We start from the raw sequence: 15,590 nt of genomic DNA, 5'->3' as shown, positions 1-15,590 counted from the left end.
CTGAAGGGCCGGCCCCCGCCTGGCGGCCAATGGGGCGCAGGGGTCAGAGGGCGCGGGGATTTTAATAAGGAGAAGTAATGGGTTTAATTTCAGAGGGGTGGGCCTGTCTGGCACGGTGGCCTTGTGCCGCTTTGAGAGGATCATTAAAACAAGAGTTCCCAGAGAAGGGAATATCTTTCTCTCTCCCCTTCTCTATCTCTCTCTCTGTGCTACTAGCTCACATTACATACTGTACAGTATCAACCCCTCCCCTTCTGTCCCTCTGTATGTGTCTCCATCTTTCTGTGTCACTGCTCAACTCTCTTTCTGTGTCATTCTGTCTCGGTTTGTCTTTCTTCATCTCTCCACGCCTTCTTTCTCTCATTCAGTTAAAAATACATTTCAAATTATATTTTATTGGCATGACTTCAGCCAGGCAAGATTCCAGGTATACTATGACAACAGCAATTTAACTAACAATCAAAATAATAATAATAATAATAATAATAATAATAATAATGTTCCTCAGCTCCTAAGATTGTGAGGACCGGAACTCTCATACCTTACCAGTATTCTCAGTACATATATGACATGTCCTCTTCATATGCAGCATCCTTAAGAAAAGCCTTTAACATATATCATAACGTAAAGTGCAAATACATAACATAAACATGCAGTGTGTAATTCAGTCCCTGAGCCAGTCAAGCAGCTCAGTTTCCTGTCAAGCTTACAGTGGGTACCCGTACAGCATGTTTTGTGTTCATTTAGCCAAGTGAAAAAGAATAAGCTAGCTGCCCTGAACTGCAGGTCCTGATGGAGCGTGCCGAGTTGCTGACCAGTGATGGGCAAGAGGTCGCAGCAGCACACACACCCACAACATACACACACGCACACGCACAAACACACACACACACACACATAAAGTTATACTCTTTCTGTCTCTCTCACACACACAATCCTGTATTCATTCTCCTTTACTATCTTTCACACTCACGTACAGGCATTAACACACGCATAAACACACACACGCACACAAACAAATGCACACACACACACACACACACGAGCACAAAGTTATACTCTTTCTGTCTCTCTCACACACACAATCCTGTATTCATTCTCCTTTACTATCTTTCACACTCACACATCGGCATTAACACTCATGCATAAACACACACGCACGCACACACACACGCACACACACACACGTGCACACGTAAGCACCCCACCCGCCCCCCCGAAAGCCCCTTTCTTCCCCTCTACATGTGAGACCATCTCGGGCAAATTTGATTTAGCGGCTCGAGGTGTCTCATTCCGGGGGAAAAGAAAACAAATATTGTTATAGCGGTAATAACATCTATTTGCCACCGCAACCACGGCAGCCGGGGCCTTTGAGAAGGCCTGGCCCCGGCGCCGCGGCCTTATTCTTATTCATGAAAGCGGCGGTTATGCATATTAGCCCAAACTAGCTATTCTACTCGCCGGCATTTGGAGTGTCAATCATCCTTACGGAAATACAAGAGGTGCCGGCGACGAAGGCGGAGTGGGCGCGGCGGCTGACAAATTGTCCCCAAAGTCAAATTTGACAGCCTTTTATGATTAATGGGCTTGATTACGGAGAAATTTCTTTAAGTCGTTTCCGGGTGTTTCTTTTCTCTCCCCTCCGCGTTCGGAGAAGAGAGAAATGGAAGCCGCGGCGGGAAAAAGGCGGCGTTCGCGCGGGAGAACGGAATTAACCGGCGAGCCGACGCTTTCGGGGCGAGGGAGGGGGGCTGAGAAGAGAGATAGAGAGAGAGCGAGCGAGAGGGTAATGAAATTGAATTAGCGTGAAACGGTGCGTGTGTGTGTGTGTGTGTGGAAGGACACGGTTTTTTTTTGGGGGACGGGTGAAAACGGAGGCTCTCTCACGGCCCGGCTTATCAAAACGGGACGGGCGCTGTGGAGCTCTGACAGAGCGGGGAACGGAAGCGCAAAGGAGCGCCACGCGGTGGACGAACTCCCCCCCCCCCCAGAGCGCGAGCTTTACGGGCGACGCCGCCGCCGCCGCCGACCGGAACTAGCGCGGATAGGCGGAGGAAGAACGGACTCACCCGGCACGCAGAGCACGAATCAGAAATCGCGGTTGAGGTGACGCGTGTCAGTGCCCTGTCGGGGTAGGTCGCGCGCTCATTGGCTCGTTCCGCTGTTCGGGCGTTTTAGAACACGCGCCTACCGCTGCCGATTTGCGCGCAGAAAGCAATTTCAGCCGCGCTATACATAACACACCGACGGCGGGCCTTCTTGCATTGCGTTTGGAGTCATTATACGCACCCCGGCGCCCTCTGTACATCAGCGCTAAAGTGAAGCTTTCATGTTTGCTTTCTCCCCATTCAAACGTCAAAACACTTCACATATACAGTATGTCAAAGCACAGGTTGTAAAAAAAATAAAAATAAAATGTGTCAGCGGTCCTTATTTTCATCAGAGTGATATTTGCGCAAATATTCTGAGATAGGCTGTCAATTTACATTTTAAGATGTATTGAGTGTTGAGTTGTGACTCGTCCAGAGGAAGGAACCATCCTTCATGAAACGGATTCACAAGTGACCCGTGCGCATTAACGTTGCGTCCACTTCTGTTGGCTCGTGGCGAATAGGGTGACGTACGCCGTTGTTTTGTCCTTTTTTCCTGTGGTGCCCTCATTGCTGTTTGTGCCAGGGCGCGTGGGTTCATGCTAACCCGCTCATACTCTAACTCTGACTGAGTGGTTCTCACCCTGGCTTCTTCTTCCTGCCTAGCCCTGAACGAGCCCACCATCGACTACGGCTTCCAGAGGTTACAGAAGGTCATTCCCAGACACCCGGGAGACCCGGAGAGACTACCCAAGGTAGGACTCGGGGATGGGGTCAGAGGTTAAAGGGCAAAGGGTGGGCACGTATCAGCCTCAGGCATGGCCGAATTTTAAATCTCAGACAGACGCCTGATGAAAGGCCACCATGTTGATGTCGTTAACTGTAAAATCATACATTTATTCTCCAATGGATGCCTTTTATTTTATGTTTAGTAATTCAAAGTACTTTAGTTGTAATCAGGATTAGTACTGTAGCACTGGATATCCACAGTACTTACAGGCTATTTATTTTATATTGGACAGTAAGAACTTTCCTAGTAATAGAATACTTGTAAACGCATTAGGTAAAGCACTAAAATATTATTATTAACAAGCCATGAATGAGCAGTTTAAGTGTTTTCAAAGTGCATATTGGCACGTGACTGAAGAAAAAAAGATCTTATCGGATGAGTGGTGCACTATAAAAGATATTGTTGCAACTTCTATTGTGAGAAGAAATTTCTGCACAGAAAATCTTGCGAATATTATCATCAATATGTGATACTTGACACTCAGTATTAGTTGCTGCCACTTTTTTATACAGTATGTTTATATATCTGTTTTTTTGCTATAACTGTATTGCATTTTAACATGCATATGATTCAAAATGTGGAATTTATAAGTATTTATAAAAATAGATATTGGATGTCAGTCGCAAGTGTGCAGTGGACTTTACGCCGGTTGTTCTCACTGGCAAATCCTTGGCTGAGCTTCGTTGATTTCTCTTGATTTCATTCGGAGTCGGACGCAGGTCAAAAATGCGCCCGTTCCCCCGACCCCCCACCACTGCGCAGAACTGACTCGCTCTAGCGCCTGGGACAATGGTCCGATCCCATTTCTCAAAAAACACCGCGTTTGCTCCGCTAACAAAAACGGCTGGTTATGCGACGCAACCAAAAAAAGAGAGAAAATAAACGCATTTCCTCTGAAGCGACGCGCGAGCTGCGTGCGGGTGTGAGCCGCGCTGTCCGCGCGGACGGCCTGTCGCCGCGGGAACAGGAACTAAAGCGAGGCGTGAGGGAGAGCAAGACTTCGGCAGCGTTTCAAACTCATCTCTCCCTCCCTCCTTGTCTCGCGCCACCTCTCCCGCTCTCCCGCTCTCTCTCTCTCGCACGCGCGCGTAAAAGCGCGGACGGACGCACGCACGTGCGCGCCCACGGTCGGAGCGTACCAGAGCCTCCCTCCCCTCTCGCCCTCGGCGCTTTGCCGCCTAGTTAGCGCGAAAAGATTATTTTCCCCCCTAAAAAGAAAAAAAAAAAAAAAACCGGGGCGGCTAAGTGAGTGAGATTCCGTTGGGCAGAGAACTGCTGTAGGAGGCGATACAATGAGATGGGGACTGACAGCTTAAAACAGCTGCCAAATTGAAGCCATTTATCAAAATCTGACATCTCAGATCCAGTCACCAAAAAAAGCGGTTTATTTGTAAATTGATACTAATGGCAAGACACGCATTGTCTGGCCCCTTTGAAGCCTCCATCTGGGGCGGAGGAGAATATTCTTATCAGTTTTATTATTATTTTTTTATTCACAAGAAAACTGAATAAGAGATTGGATTTTTTTCTTTTTTTTTTTTTCTGTTCCTCGGGTCCTCCGAGCCTCTGAGATATCGACGCGGCTCGCGCGTATGAATAAATGATCGGTCGCGGGCGCCGGCGGTCTCGGAGCGGACGCGGCTTTCGAGCGGGCCCGTCGCGTTCCCCGGGCTTGCTGATGCGTCGAGACGCTCGGTGCGCCCCCGTCCATTAAGGTTCCCGTCAGGCGCGCTCGACGCTTCCCCCCCCCCCCCGTTCCCCTCCGAGCCCGGAAAGACACCCGCGAGCGGGCGCTAGGAGCGTCCCGCAGAGGGAGAGACGGCCCGAGCCGGTCCAATCGAACCGGCGCTGAGTTATTGAATTAAGTCCGGGTGGCTACAAGGGGAGCTGGCCCCCCCGCACACGCCCCTCTATCCCCCCCCTCCCCCTTCTCCCCGCTCTTCGGAGGCAGGGCGATAGATGGAGCGTTTCGAGAGCCAGCTGTGCTTGCCGATGACCTTTGGGGGGGGGGGGGGGGCGGTCCGTATCGTGTTTGCCTTTAATTTCATTTCCAGTCCGCCTTGGCTGCGAGTGGACGGGTCCCACTCCAGATTTATTGAAAATATGGATCTGATTCAAGACCCCCTCCTCCATAAAGGAAACGGTAGCGCATTTTACGGCGCAAGGCGAGTCTCCTATCCGAGCATTCCCAGGTTATTGTAATTTAATGTGAAATGTGGTCACGTAAACAAGACAACTTTATTACTGAAGAGCCCTCTTAGGTTGATTCAGTGTGGAATCGTACTAAGGCTCACATGTACCTTTAATTCACACTATTTCTCAGACGGCTGTTGCACACTTCTTTTACATGCTCACACTCACACTTTTGTGTGCTCTTTCTCGACACACATGCACATACATACACACACATCCGCACAGGCATCCTCTACACAACGCACACACACACACGCACACACATCACACACACAGACACGCACACGCAAACCACACAACCACACATGCGTATTCGCAGACACACACGTGCACACACACATGCACACACACACACACACACACAAACACACGCGCACACACACACACACACACACGCATGCACACACACACACGCATACACACACACACACATGCACCACAACACACACACACACGCACACACACACACACACACACATGGACACAAACACACACACACACACACACACACACTTTCACTGGGTCCACCCTCTGTGTGCCTGCAGGCTGCCTTGGGGCTGTGCGTCTTGTGGAGGGAGTGGCGTGCGTGTCTGCACCCCTCCTGTCCGAAACACCAGCCCATCCTGAGACTCTCTGGACTGGTGCCAGGTGGCTATGAAACCCACCAGGCAGATGTCCCACTACCAGCTGGGCACTGGGCACCAGATACATTGGGCTCGCCCATTTTGCGGGTGGCAAAGGCCTCCAAGACACAGACTAAATCATCCCCTGGAAAATATCCACATGCCCCACTTTTCCAATTTTATGTGGAGAAAGGCTCATTCAGTCCATGCGCATACCACATAATGTGTAAGTCCCTTCCTGCAGCTTTTATTTCCTGTACTCAAGACTACAGAATGTTTGGGGGAAAGTGAAAGACCTCGTGCGTAAATATGCTAATAAAAGTAGTGCTAAATGTTCTTTTGGTAGAGAAACCTGTAAAGGTAAAAATATCACATCAAAAAAAGCTGAGTCGGTCTTAGTGCATTAAAAAGCCTGTGTTTGTTGTTGCTGTCTTTTTTACTTTCAGGTCTCTGATCAGATTGACCATAATGTGAACAGATTTTTCTTTATCTCAATTTTTACATCCCAAATTTTGAGGTTGGTCAGGACTAACCAGGTCAGGAGTAAAAATAAATGGGTAATAATTATATGTGTAATACATAGTAAATATGACATTTGTGACTCAAAGTTACAGACAAAGAACACAGTGCATTGCTTCTAGTGATGAAAATGTTTTTTTAATCATTTGTTCAGCCTTAAGTTAATTTCCCTACGCTGTGATTGGAGGAGCGGATATCCAAACCCCGATGAAATGTAGTGCTACGTACAGAACGTTGCGTAGTTCTGTCCTTCATATTGATTGTTGTGCCTGTGCTTAGCCCTTAGCCCTGTTTATCTTTGCAGTGTTATCCTTCTATTTCCTCCTGTGGACACAGGTCATCTTGCTGTTAGCCTATGTGAAAGCAAAAGCACGTTGTTCCAATCATAAAATAAGGCTATAAAACAAGATCAAAGTGATCAAAAGGAACACATGGAGGTCCTCATAATGGTAAAGGGCATCTAGGTGAATTTGTACAAGCATGTCCTGTCAATACAATCCTGGGTAGTCCCCTGCAGGTGGTGCATATTTAACTCTGTTATGTGCATACATGTGTTAAGTTCCTAATGTCATGCCATTCCTGAGAGCTTATTGTTATCAGGATTTGACTATACAGCTTAACTGACTGTGACCATGGCAAAGGGGGGTTGGCAGGGTTGTGTTAGCCAGTGAGATCAGGAGGATGATAGAGACAGTCCCTCTTGGTTGAGTCAATGCAATCGATCTGCATCTTGTCTGGATAGAATGTTGAAGGTTGCCATAAACAAATGAGGTTCCACCGGGAGATTTTCTTTTTCTCTGCAGAACGGTAGAGAATGAGACCGGCCCATCCAGGTGGCGTAATGAACCTCCTCTTCCTCAGGGTGTATTGCACATGACCTGGGGAGGCGTCGCGTCTTATGTCTTTGAGCAAAAAAGGCTGCAGGTGATTCATCATCTTTAAGGTACCTGTCCAAGGGCTCCTATGCATTGGCCAGGGGTTCCACAGTGTCCCTGAGCTCAGAACCAAGGAGCCATCTTGTACTTAAGGAGCCAGAGCACAATGAGAAAAAGGAGAGAAAATAGAAATGGGAACAATAGGAAGCTGTTTTCAGAGAAGTCAAGCCGTGGGGAGCGACACCAAGCCATTGGGAGCCAAGCTTTCATTGAAATACACATTACCTCCAGTCCCTTTGAGTCCTCAAGTGAAGACCTAAAGTACGAGCAACACATTCAACTGTACTTTCGGTCAGTTTGCTGCCATAGAGCATGGACCAATGCTATGAGGCACCGGTTAGCCATTCCATATTCTTTGTTCATTTAGCTGATCTAGTTTTTAAACTACTAAATTGATCGTTTTCTTTGGTCAATGCATATGCTGATCGCATCATGGCTAGGGAACATTGAACTCTGACCAATCAGAAGAGCCTCTGGCTGAGGTGGTGGTTTAGAACCAAGTGTACTTCACCGAAAGTTTTCAGAAGTTTCATTCATAGGGAATATTTTCTAATATACGCCAGAATTGAGCTTGAAAATAAAATAAGCCCACGGAGTTTAGTTGGATGTGTCATTCACCCTCAGGCAATAACATGCGGTTTAAACTATCGAAGTCAGATCTGTCCATCTTTGGAAGTGATGAGTGAAATCTGAGTGGAAAGCCCTTTCCTCTAGTTGATGGTGATACTATCGCCGTGCATTCTGTGATTTCATGAAAGGACCCTGCTCGTGCAGTGTTACTGCGCCATAACCTGCATCCTTCTCTCAAAAATTATTGGCCAAGATAGAGCCATATAGAACAGCCACTGGGGTCATGGTATGAAATATGTATGTTTGTTTATGGAGCTGGCAACCAGCGATGTGTAGCAGCTAGCAAACTCCTTTGCCAAAATGGGACATTTTTTTGGTTGTGATCTCTCAGCATACTCTAACACACTGCATTGAGCTCTCTCACCCAATGCAACAGAGCACTTACTTATTTTAAATTATTCATGCTTTCATTAGATCTCTCGGGATTCTAATAAGCCGTTTTATGACAATAGACTTTCGACAGAATGAATGTCATCATAGCCTTAAAAACCTGAGATTAAACTTTCAAAAGCTGTAATTAACACCTTGCTAGCTATGCTAATTTGATTAGCTGAAGCATTTTTTTTTAAAGCTGAATTTCTGGAAATAGATTTTGGGCCCAGTTTCATGTAAAATGGTGGCACAGGAAATGCAAAAAAATCGTGAAAAAACGTAAGCATATTCCTCTGATTTCAAATGGAACATTTTATGCCGTGTTCAGACAACTTCAGACCGCTGACGAGATTCTAAACTGGACAGCGGTGATTGTGTAGACTACATGCATCAATATTTTACTCTGAGACGTCCGATTAATTTATCGTCCTGTGGCAGCTGAGGTTTGTGGCTGGTTTTGTTTCCTTTTTTTCCTCTCCCTCCCAGCACATTACATTGACGCTGGTTTAAACCACAGACAAGGTTTTAGTCTTTGTGACTGAAACATGTTCTGCATCGCATACTTTCAGGGCGCCACTCAGTTTAACGGTCCTTACGCATTGCCACTTCCCAGTTTCTACATTGCACGGCGAATTACAACGGGACTGTAGGTAACAACAACAAAAAATCATGTGTAGGGAATGTAAAACAATGCACCTTTAAATGCTGAAATTTGCGACTCAGCGACAGACAATGTAGCATTTGCCTTAGAGAAACAATTGGCCGAGTCTGTCAGATGCATATTTTCTCTCTTATTCAGAGAATCAGGAACAGGGTCAACACTGAATGTGGGTCTACAAATGTGTGAGCATACCTGAAGCCCAAGGAACCCTGGGATGGGTCCATGAGTTGGTTTATGAGTGAATAGATGTCTGCAGTAGGATGCATGCAGGGGTGCCGTATGGCAGGCATTTCGAATGATTCCAAAGGCCCTGGATGACGGGGACCCTCAAAACATTGTGCTGCAATTTTGCAGGGATGAGGAGACCTGGGGTGGCGGGGCCCAACGTGAGGTGTTTCCACAGGGCCCAAAATCCCTGGAAGCACCCCTGGATGAACATGAGAAGTGAAGCAAGACAAATCATACTAAGCTGGCTGACCACTTAGCAAAGATGAAGTGGTGACAGTAGGGAAGTATAGCCTATAGATAATTTTTTTACACACAGTGGTTAGTTAGCATTGGTGTTTTTAAATTGCCACTCGGTTAATTCGTATCTATAAATAAGATCCAGTGTCCTGCACACAATACTTAGAACGCTGCAACGCTGACATCACCTAGATGTCCGAATCGAGAGGGGTCCCTAGTCCACATGGTCATCAGAGGTGGTTATCGGTAGGGGAGGATCCCAGCGTGCTAAGCTGGCTGTGGTGAGTCTCTCAGCGGGGGGGGGGGGGAGGCAGCGGCTCCTGTGCGTGGAGGTGCGGGGATGCGATAAGAGATTATGATGATAACGGGGAGTTGGTGCATTAGGCTATCGATCGGGCCGGCTTTCGCGGGCGGTAAAGCACCGGCGCTTTGATTGCTGGCACTTACCCTGACAGGAATCCGATGGCGCTGTCTCTCAGCCCACAGGAGGACAACTGGGGGGCTCGGGGGTGGGGGGGGGGGTGGGTGGGTGTGGACTGGCATTAGGGGCCCTAACCTCTCAACCCCCCCTCCCACCCCCCTGTTGAATACTAATGATGTTTTTTTATACCTGTCTCTTATGCTTTTACCTTGTCTTTCATTTACTTTCTTTCATTACTTTTTAATGACTTTTATTTCTTTTTTTGTTAAGCACAAGGCAGTGCAGTTCTGTGTATGTAACATGCTGTATGAATAATGATTGATTGACCGATTGATTTATTGATTAATTGATTGATTGATTGACTAATGCTAGTATCTCTGATCCTCTAATGAGTTGACACGTGATTATGTTTTTAAATGATTATGGGTCTTTTTTCATTAAGCAGATTTGTTAAAGGCTGGATTTGGTTGTCCTTCAGGGAATATGTGTGTTTCTGGAATTCCTCTTTTTTCCGTAGTATAGTACAATGACTGCAAATGTTCTTACACATCTATGAGTGCAGAGATTTGTTGTCCCTTTGGTAAAAGCCCTGGTTAATGAAGAGACAACCTGTGGTAATGTGGAATTCTCATCGTAGATGTAATGAGGCAAATAGACTCACGCAGACACGCAGACACACATGCATCCATCCAAAACTGTTCTCATACACACAAGCATGCACACAAAGGCACACTCTCTCTCTCTCTCTCTCTCTCTCTCTCTCTCTCTCTCTCTCTCTCTCTCACACACACACACACAGGTTTTGCCAGTCATTATCTTCTGTCATTAACCAATGGAAACAGGCCAAGAGGCGGGTCACTGTCCATTGACTACAGACAGAGGCGCGGAGTCAAGAGGCGACGTGAAATGAAACATGTCATCAGCGCAGGAGGGCAGAGCCGCGGGGTGTGGGGGGCGGATGTCCACCAGCGGGTCCCGAGGCAGAGCGCTGCAGCCGCTAGGTGTCACAGACATTAAGTAACTTCTGTTTTATAATGGAGATTAATGAAATCAGCCCGCGCCAGGAGAGGGGGGGGGGGGGGGGTGCGGGGGTGGCGGGGGTCGTTGCCGAGCGCGCTCAGTGCTGGGGGCGGGCGTTGGCAGTGCCAGGCTGTGACAGATTGCCTGCCCGCTGCGTATGGCAGAGCACTCAATAACGGAGCGGGCAGGGGGCGGGGGGGGTTATGAGGTTGCCATGCTCTGGAAAATGTCCCCCATACCTGGGTGATGCCAGCCCCATAGGTTGGAGTGGGGAGGGGGGGGGGGGGGTGAGCCCAATGGCAGGTTTTGGGAGTGGGGGCGGTTGGGTGCAGGTCTAGGGTCGGTAGAAGTGAAAGGGCAGCATGGCATGTCGAACCCGAGACACACTGGTGTGGTTTTCATGTGAGATAGCCAACATCCCCACGTAAATAGAAGGCCCTGGCAGTTACTGAAAGGAACTTGGATGAGTCATTTAAGAGAATGGCTGTGTGTTTGTGTGTGTGGGTGCGTGTCAGACCTGGGTTAAGTAGATATTTCATGGCCCTTTCAATACTTTTTATTTGAATTATTTGGGAAAACAAAATATTTACAATTGTAAGTATTTGATTATTTGATGTATTTAGAAATCCATTTGTTTGACTTATTTGAAAGCAATTAAATAGCATCCATTTGAAACAAGGTATGTACAATTACTTAGTAATTCATTTCATGGATGTATTGGAAATGCTCCCAGTACAGGTTTTTCACTCCTCCTGGAAAACTTGATGAATCTGGAATTTCTGGTGCTAGTTTCCAGTCCTGGAAAAGTCACGGAAAATGAGAAAATTGCCAAAATGTCCTGGAAAACTACCAAAACATTTGTTGTCATGGAAAATATTTTTAGTGCAATACTAAAAGGCAACAAGTCTGCAATCCCTTTTTATTTTAATGGTGTTTCGTGGTCTCTAGCCCTAGTTTTCATCAGTCATTTTGCATTGGAATTCTTCACCCTAATTATTGAATGAGATCATCATAACAAATGGAACACTTACTTGACAGTAGGAAGTAAATATTTTACAATGAGATGACAAATTCATAATTTAATTTGGTAGTACCACAATGGAGCAAATTAAGTTCAGCTGTGTTATCAATATAAAATATAATAAAACATATTTAAAATCAATCGTATATGGTGAAATACACATCGCAAACTTTTGTTAAACATTCAAACAAAGATATACGAAAGTGTATTTGAATGTATTTATTTGAAAGTGTATTTTAACTTATATTTCACGTTTGTTTCCTTGAAATAATATATTAATTAATTATTTGGGGAAGGCCCTATCCTGTTTCAACATGACAATGCCCCCAGGCTCACAGCGAGGTCCATATAGAAATGGTTTTGTCGAGGATGATGGGGAAGAACTAGACTGGCCTGCACAGAGCCCTGATCTCAACCCCATCCAAAACCTTTGGGATCAATTGGAAAGCCAACTGCGAGCCAGGCCTAATTGCCCAATCAGTGCCCGACCTCACTAATGCTGTTTTGGCTGAACGGAAGCAAATCCCTGCAGAGATGCTCCAACATCTAGTATAAAGCCTTCCCAGAAGAGTGGAGGTTCTTATAGCACAAAAAGGGTGGACCAATTCCCATAATTTTGGATGAGATGTTGGATGTCACGTGTCCACATGCTGTTGGCCATGCAGTAAATATTTTATGATATCTATCACCCTTACCCTCTAGACGCACTGACTTCAAACGCAGTTGACTCCTTCAGCTGCTAATGCTAACATGTGAACGTGAAATCCGATTAACGTGCAGTTAATTGAAAAGCCTACTCATGGCAAAGCACGTTCGTGATGTTAAGAGTTTATTCGTTTCTTAAAATTGCGCTCGGACACCCACGTAGCCAGACCACGTGGTTTTGTGCTCCACAGGAATGCACGCCTAAACAGTAGACCCTGATCTGAATAGACGGGTCACGCCAGGGTGAGGATTTTGGGTGGCACGCCATGCCATGCGGTGAGTCGGAATCGCACGGCTTGCGGAATACTGTAGCACGGTGCGGTTTGTTGTGGCGCGGGGCGCGGTAAGCGGTCGATAATCGGCATAGCTTGGTTTCTGATTGGACACGCCTGTCTGCAGAGTGCCTCCGGGATGATGTAGGGGGGAAAAGGGAAGGAATCGTTTTCAGTTGAGGTGGGTGTATCGCTGTGAGAGTGCTCTGTGCAGCCTGGGAAGTGGGGTGGTGGTGGTGGTGGTGGGGGGGAGGGGGTGGGGGGGGGGGGTGTGGAAGGCAGAGATCTGGGAATGGGAGCTCTGTGGTGAGACACGACACTGTGATTCACCGGGTCTAGGTCAATTTGGGCAAATGTGAAAATGAGAGGTAATGAGTAGGTCCTTGTGGGAGGACTGTGATTTTTACAATGCGATAATGACAGGGTAGCAGCCTCCCCAGCTGTTCTTTGTACTTGTGAAACAAACTCCCCTCCCCTCTTTCTCTCTCTCCCCTTCACTCCTCCTTTCTTGCTGTCACTGTTCTTACTTTCTCTTCCCCTCTCTTTCTGCCTTTCTCCATGGCTTGCTTTCATACTTTCTTTCTTCTCCTCCTTCCTCTCCATTTTGTTTGCTCCCTCTCCCTCTTGCCTTCTCTCTTTCTTCTCCCTCTCCAACCTTTGCAGTCCCTCCGGTCTCTCCCTCCCTCTCTCAGCTCTCTGCTCCCCCTGCTGGAGCCCTAGTGACGTTGCAATACCCCAGAGACCTCCAGCAGAGGCTCGTACCCTCCAAGCTCTCACACACTCAGACTCTATTAAACAGCTTGTCTTCACTCCGAAACTGAGCACTTCCATTCTCCGAGCTACAAATCTCACTCTTCTCCCTCCCGCTCTTCTTCTTTCCATCTACTTCACTCCCTCTCTTTATCCCTCTCTGTTTGTCTATCTCCCTCTTCCTTTTTCTCTCCCCTTCCTTTCAATCAACCTATCTCCCTGTACCGCTCCTCTGTCCTTCCTCCCCTCATCTCTCTTTACTTTTCCCCTTTCCAGTCTGTTCCCTGCAACCGCCACCCCCCCCACCCCCGCCCCCGCCTCTGCGATTGTTCTGGCCACCAATCACAGGAAGTTTAGTGGTGAAAGGTTATTTATCTATTTATCAGGATTGTTATGGCTATTAAGCAGCAGAGCTAGTGCTCCCGCTTCGAAGCCCCCCTTGCCCCCCGCTGGGCTGCGGAGAGCCAGATTGGACGCTTCCTCCGCTACGCGGTGAGAAAACAGCCTGGGGCGACAATGCGCTTAGCTAAGGGGCGATGGCTTCGGCGGGGGAAACTCAATAAACACACGCGCCGCGTGTATAATAAGCAGCCAGCTGAGGACCTGAATCGGAAACACCCAAGGCGCTCGGAAAGCGCTAATAGGACCCCGCGTCTTCAAGCTGTTCTCCTTCAAGCGCTGCCACAGCCGCTTTGGACGGCCACCCAATCACGTGAACCCTCGCAGTAGCGACAGCAGTCCATCACTGGGTGCACTTTCAAGCTAGAGTTTAGCGAGGACTGAAAGGCTACGTTCAACGTTTCTGGACGTCTGCCTACCTCAGCGCCAACCTGATCCACGTGTCAATGGCATAAAGAACCCACAATTGATTTTTTTTTATTTATTTTAGCTTTTGACAGTCATCACAAACTCTGTTGTTAATTCAGACAAGCTTCCGTGTGCCCAATCAGCCAGAGACTAGGTCATTAGACTGCCAATGATATGCTCCCTTCCCAGCCAAATGAGAAACTCCCATACATTGGTGATGCTTGAGTCGATTGTGCATAGCCCCACAGGGCTGCCAGTTAGTCAGGAACAGCGTGGTCTGGATTCAAGACCAGATACTGAGGACCGTCTATGTTCTAGAACAGTATCTTAACAAGATGAACCGCCCCGACACACCTTAGTTTACTTTCATTAGAAGGCGATGGAGCCTGTGACCCACTGCTTTAGCCACACCCTAACTTTCCATTTTCTGAGAATCATTTTCAAATAATTTTCATCAGCGTTCGAAAAACCACAGAAATAAAAGGGGTGACTATAATACACCTTTTCAGTTTCGGAAAACTGAACGTTTTTTTTTCTGTAGCTTCCAAAAATCAGCGTGAGTAGCCCTTGAAAGACAGGCAAAAGAATGACGCTACATTTTTGGACTTTATTAACGTAATTCATTTTATTTTTGACAGTAAAATGCACTGTCAGGTGCGAGGTGAAGGAGGCGAAGTAAAACGAAAGGCAGACAGCTGTTTCCTGCGGCGTGTGCGCATGGTTTTAATATCTGTCCTTCACCCGCTCTGCATATGAAAACCAGATTGCGACCGTTTCGGCCAAAATAATACTATAAAAGCCTAACCGCATTCTCCTCTTACATGCGTGACGCTGTTTCTCATCGAACGTGTCGAGGAAAAAAAAAAGCAACTGTCACACGAGTTAATGCTTTACGTAGAGCTATATGGAATGTTAAACAGATGTTTCGTTAACAAGGCGTGAGTGCAAGGGTGTTGACATTATTGTACACTGGAAAATGCAGAATGAAATGAAATATAGTTCAAAAGATTTTCTTTCCCAGTTATTTTTACGCTCCCCCCCCTCCCCCATATTTTTGGTGGCACCCATGTACATTTGCGACATGGGTGGAGTAGGTCATTAACGGTGTGTTTTGGGGGGTGTGGCTGTTTTTCAGGAGGTCCTTCTGAAGAGGGCGGCAGATTTGGTGGAGGCCTTGTACGGAATGCCCCACAACAACCAGGTACGTGAGAGTAAGAACTCAGTGGGACAATGTCATCTGCTTCACCAAGGCAAGGGCTGACAAGGCCAACACATTTGTGTGCTTGTGTATATTTGTACGTTTGTACCTTATCAAA

The 15,590-nt window shown here is 47.1% G+C and overlaps 1 protein-coding gene across 3 annotated transcripts in view; it reads left to right on the top strand.

The window, feature by feature from the left end:
• The window catches only part of LOC135259644 (transcription factor COE3-like), a 125,446-nt gene that overhangs the window by 98,203 nt on the left and 11,653 nt on the right, over positions 1-15,590 (top strand). For all 3 annotated transcript variants that reach the window (XM_064344236.1, XM_064344235.1, XM_064344234.1), the window contains exons 12-13: positions 2,757-2,845; positions 15,410-15,475. In XM_064344236.1, coding sequence (XP_064200306.1) covers positions 2,757-2,845; positions 15,410-15,475 — 155 coding nt within the window. The remainder of the gene's footprint in view (positions 1-2,756; positions 2,846-15,409; positions 15,476-15,590) is intronic.

The sequence above is a fragment of the Anguilla rostrata genome, chromosome 7 (genome assembly GCF_018555375.3).
Source record: "Anguilla rostrata isolate EN2019 chromosome 7, ASM1855537v3, whole genome shotgun sequence".
In the NCBI taxonomy this organism is placed as follows: domain Eukaryota; kingdom Metazoa; phylum Chordata; class Actinopteri; order Anguilliformes; family Anguillidae; genus Anguilla; species Anguilla rostrata.
This window is presented reverse-complemented; position numbering and strand designations above follow the sequence as displayed.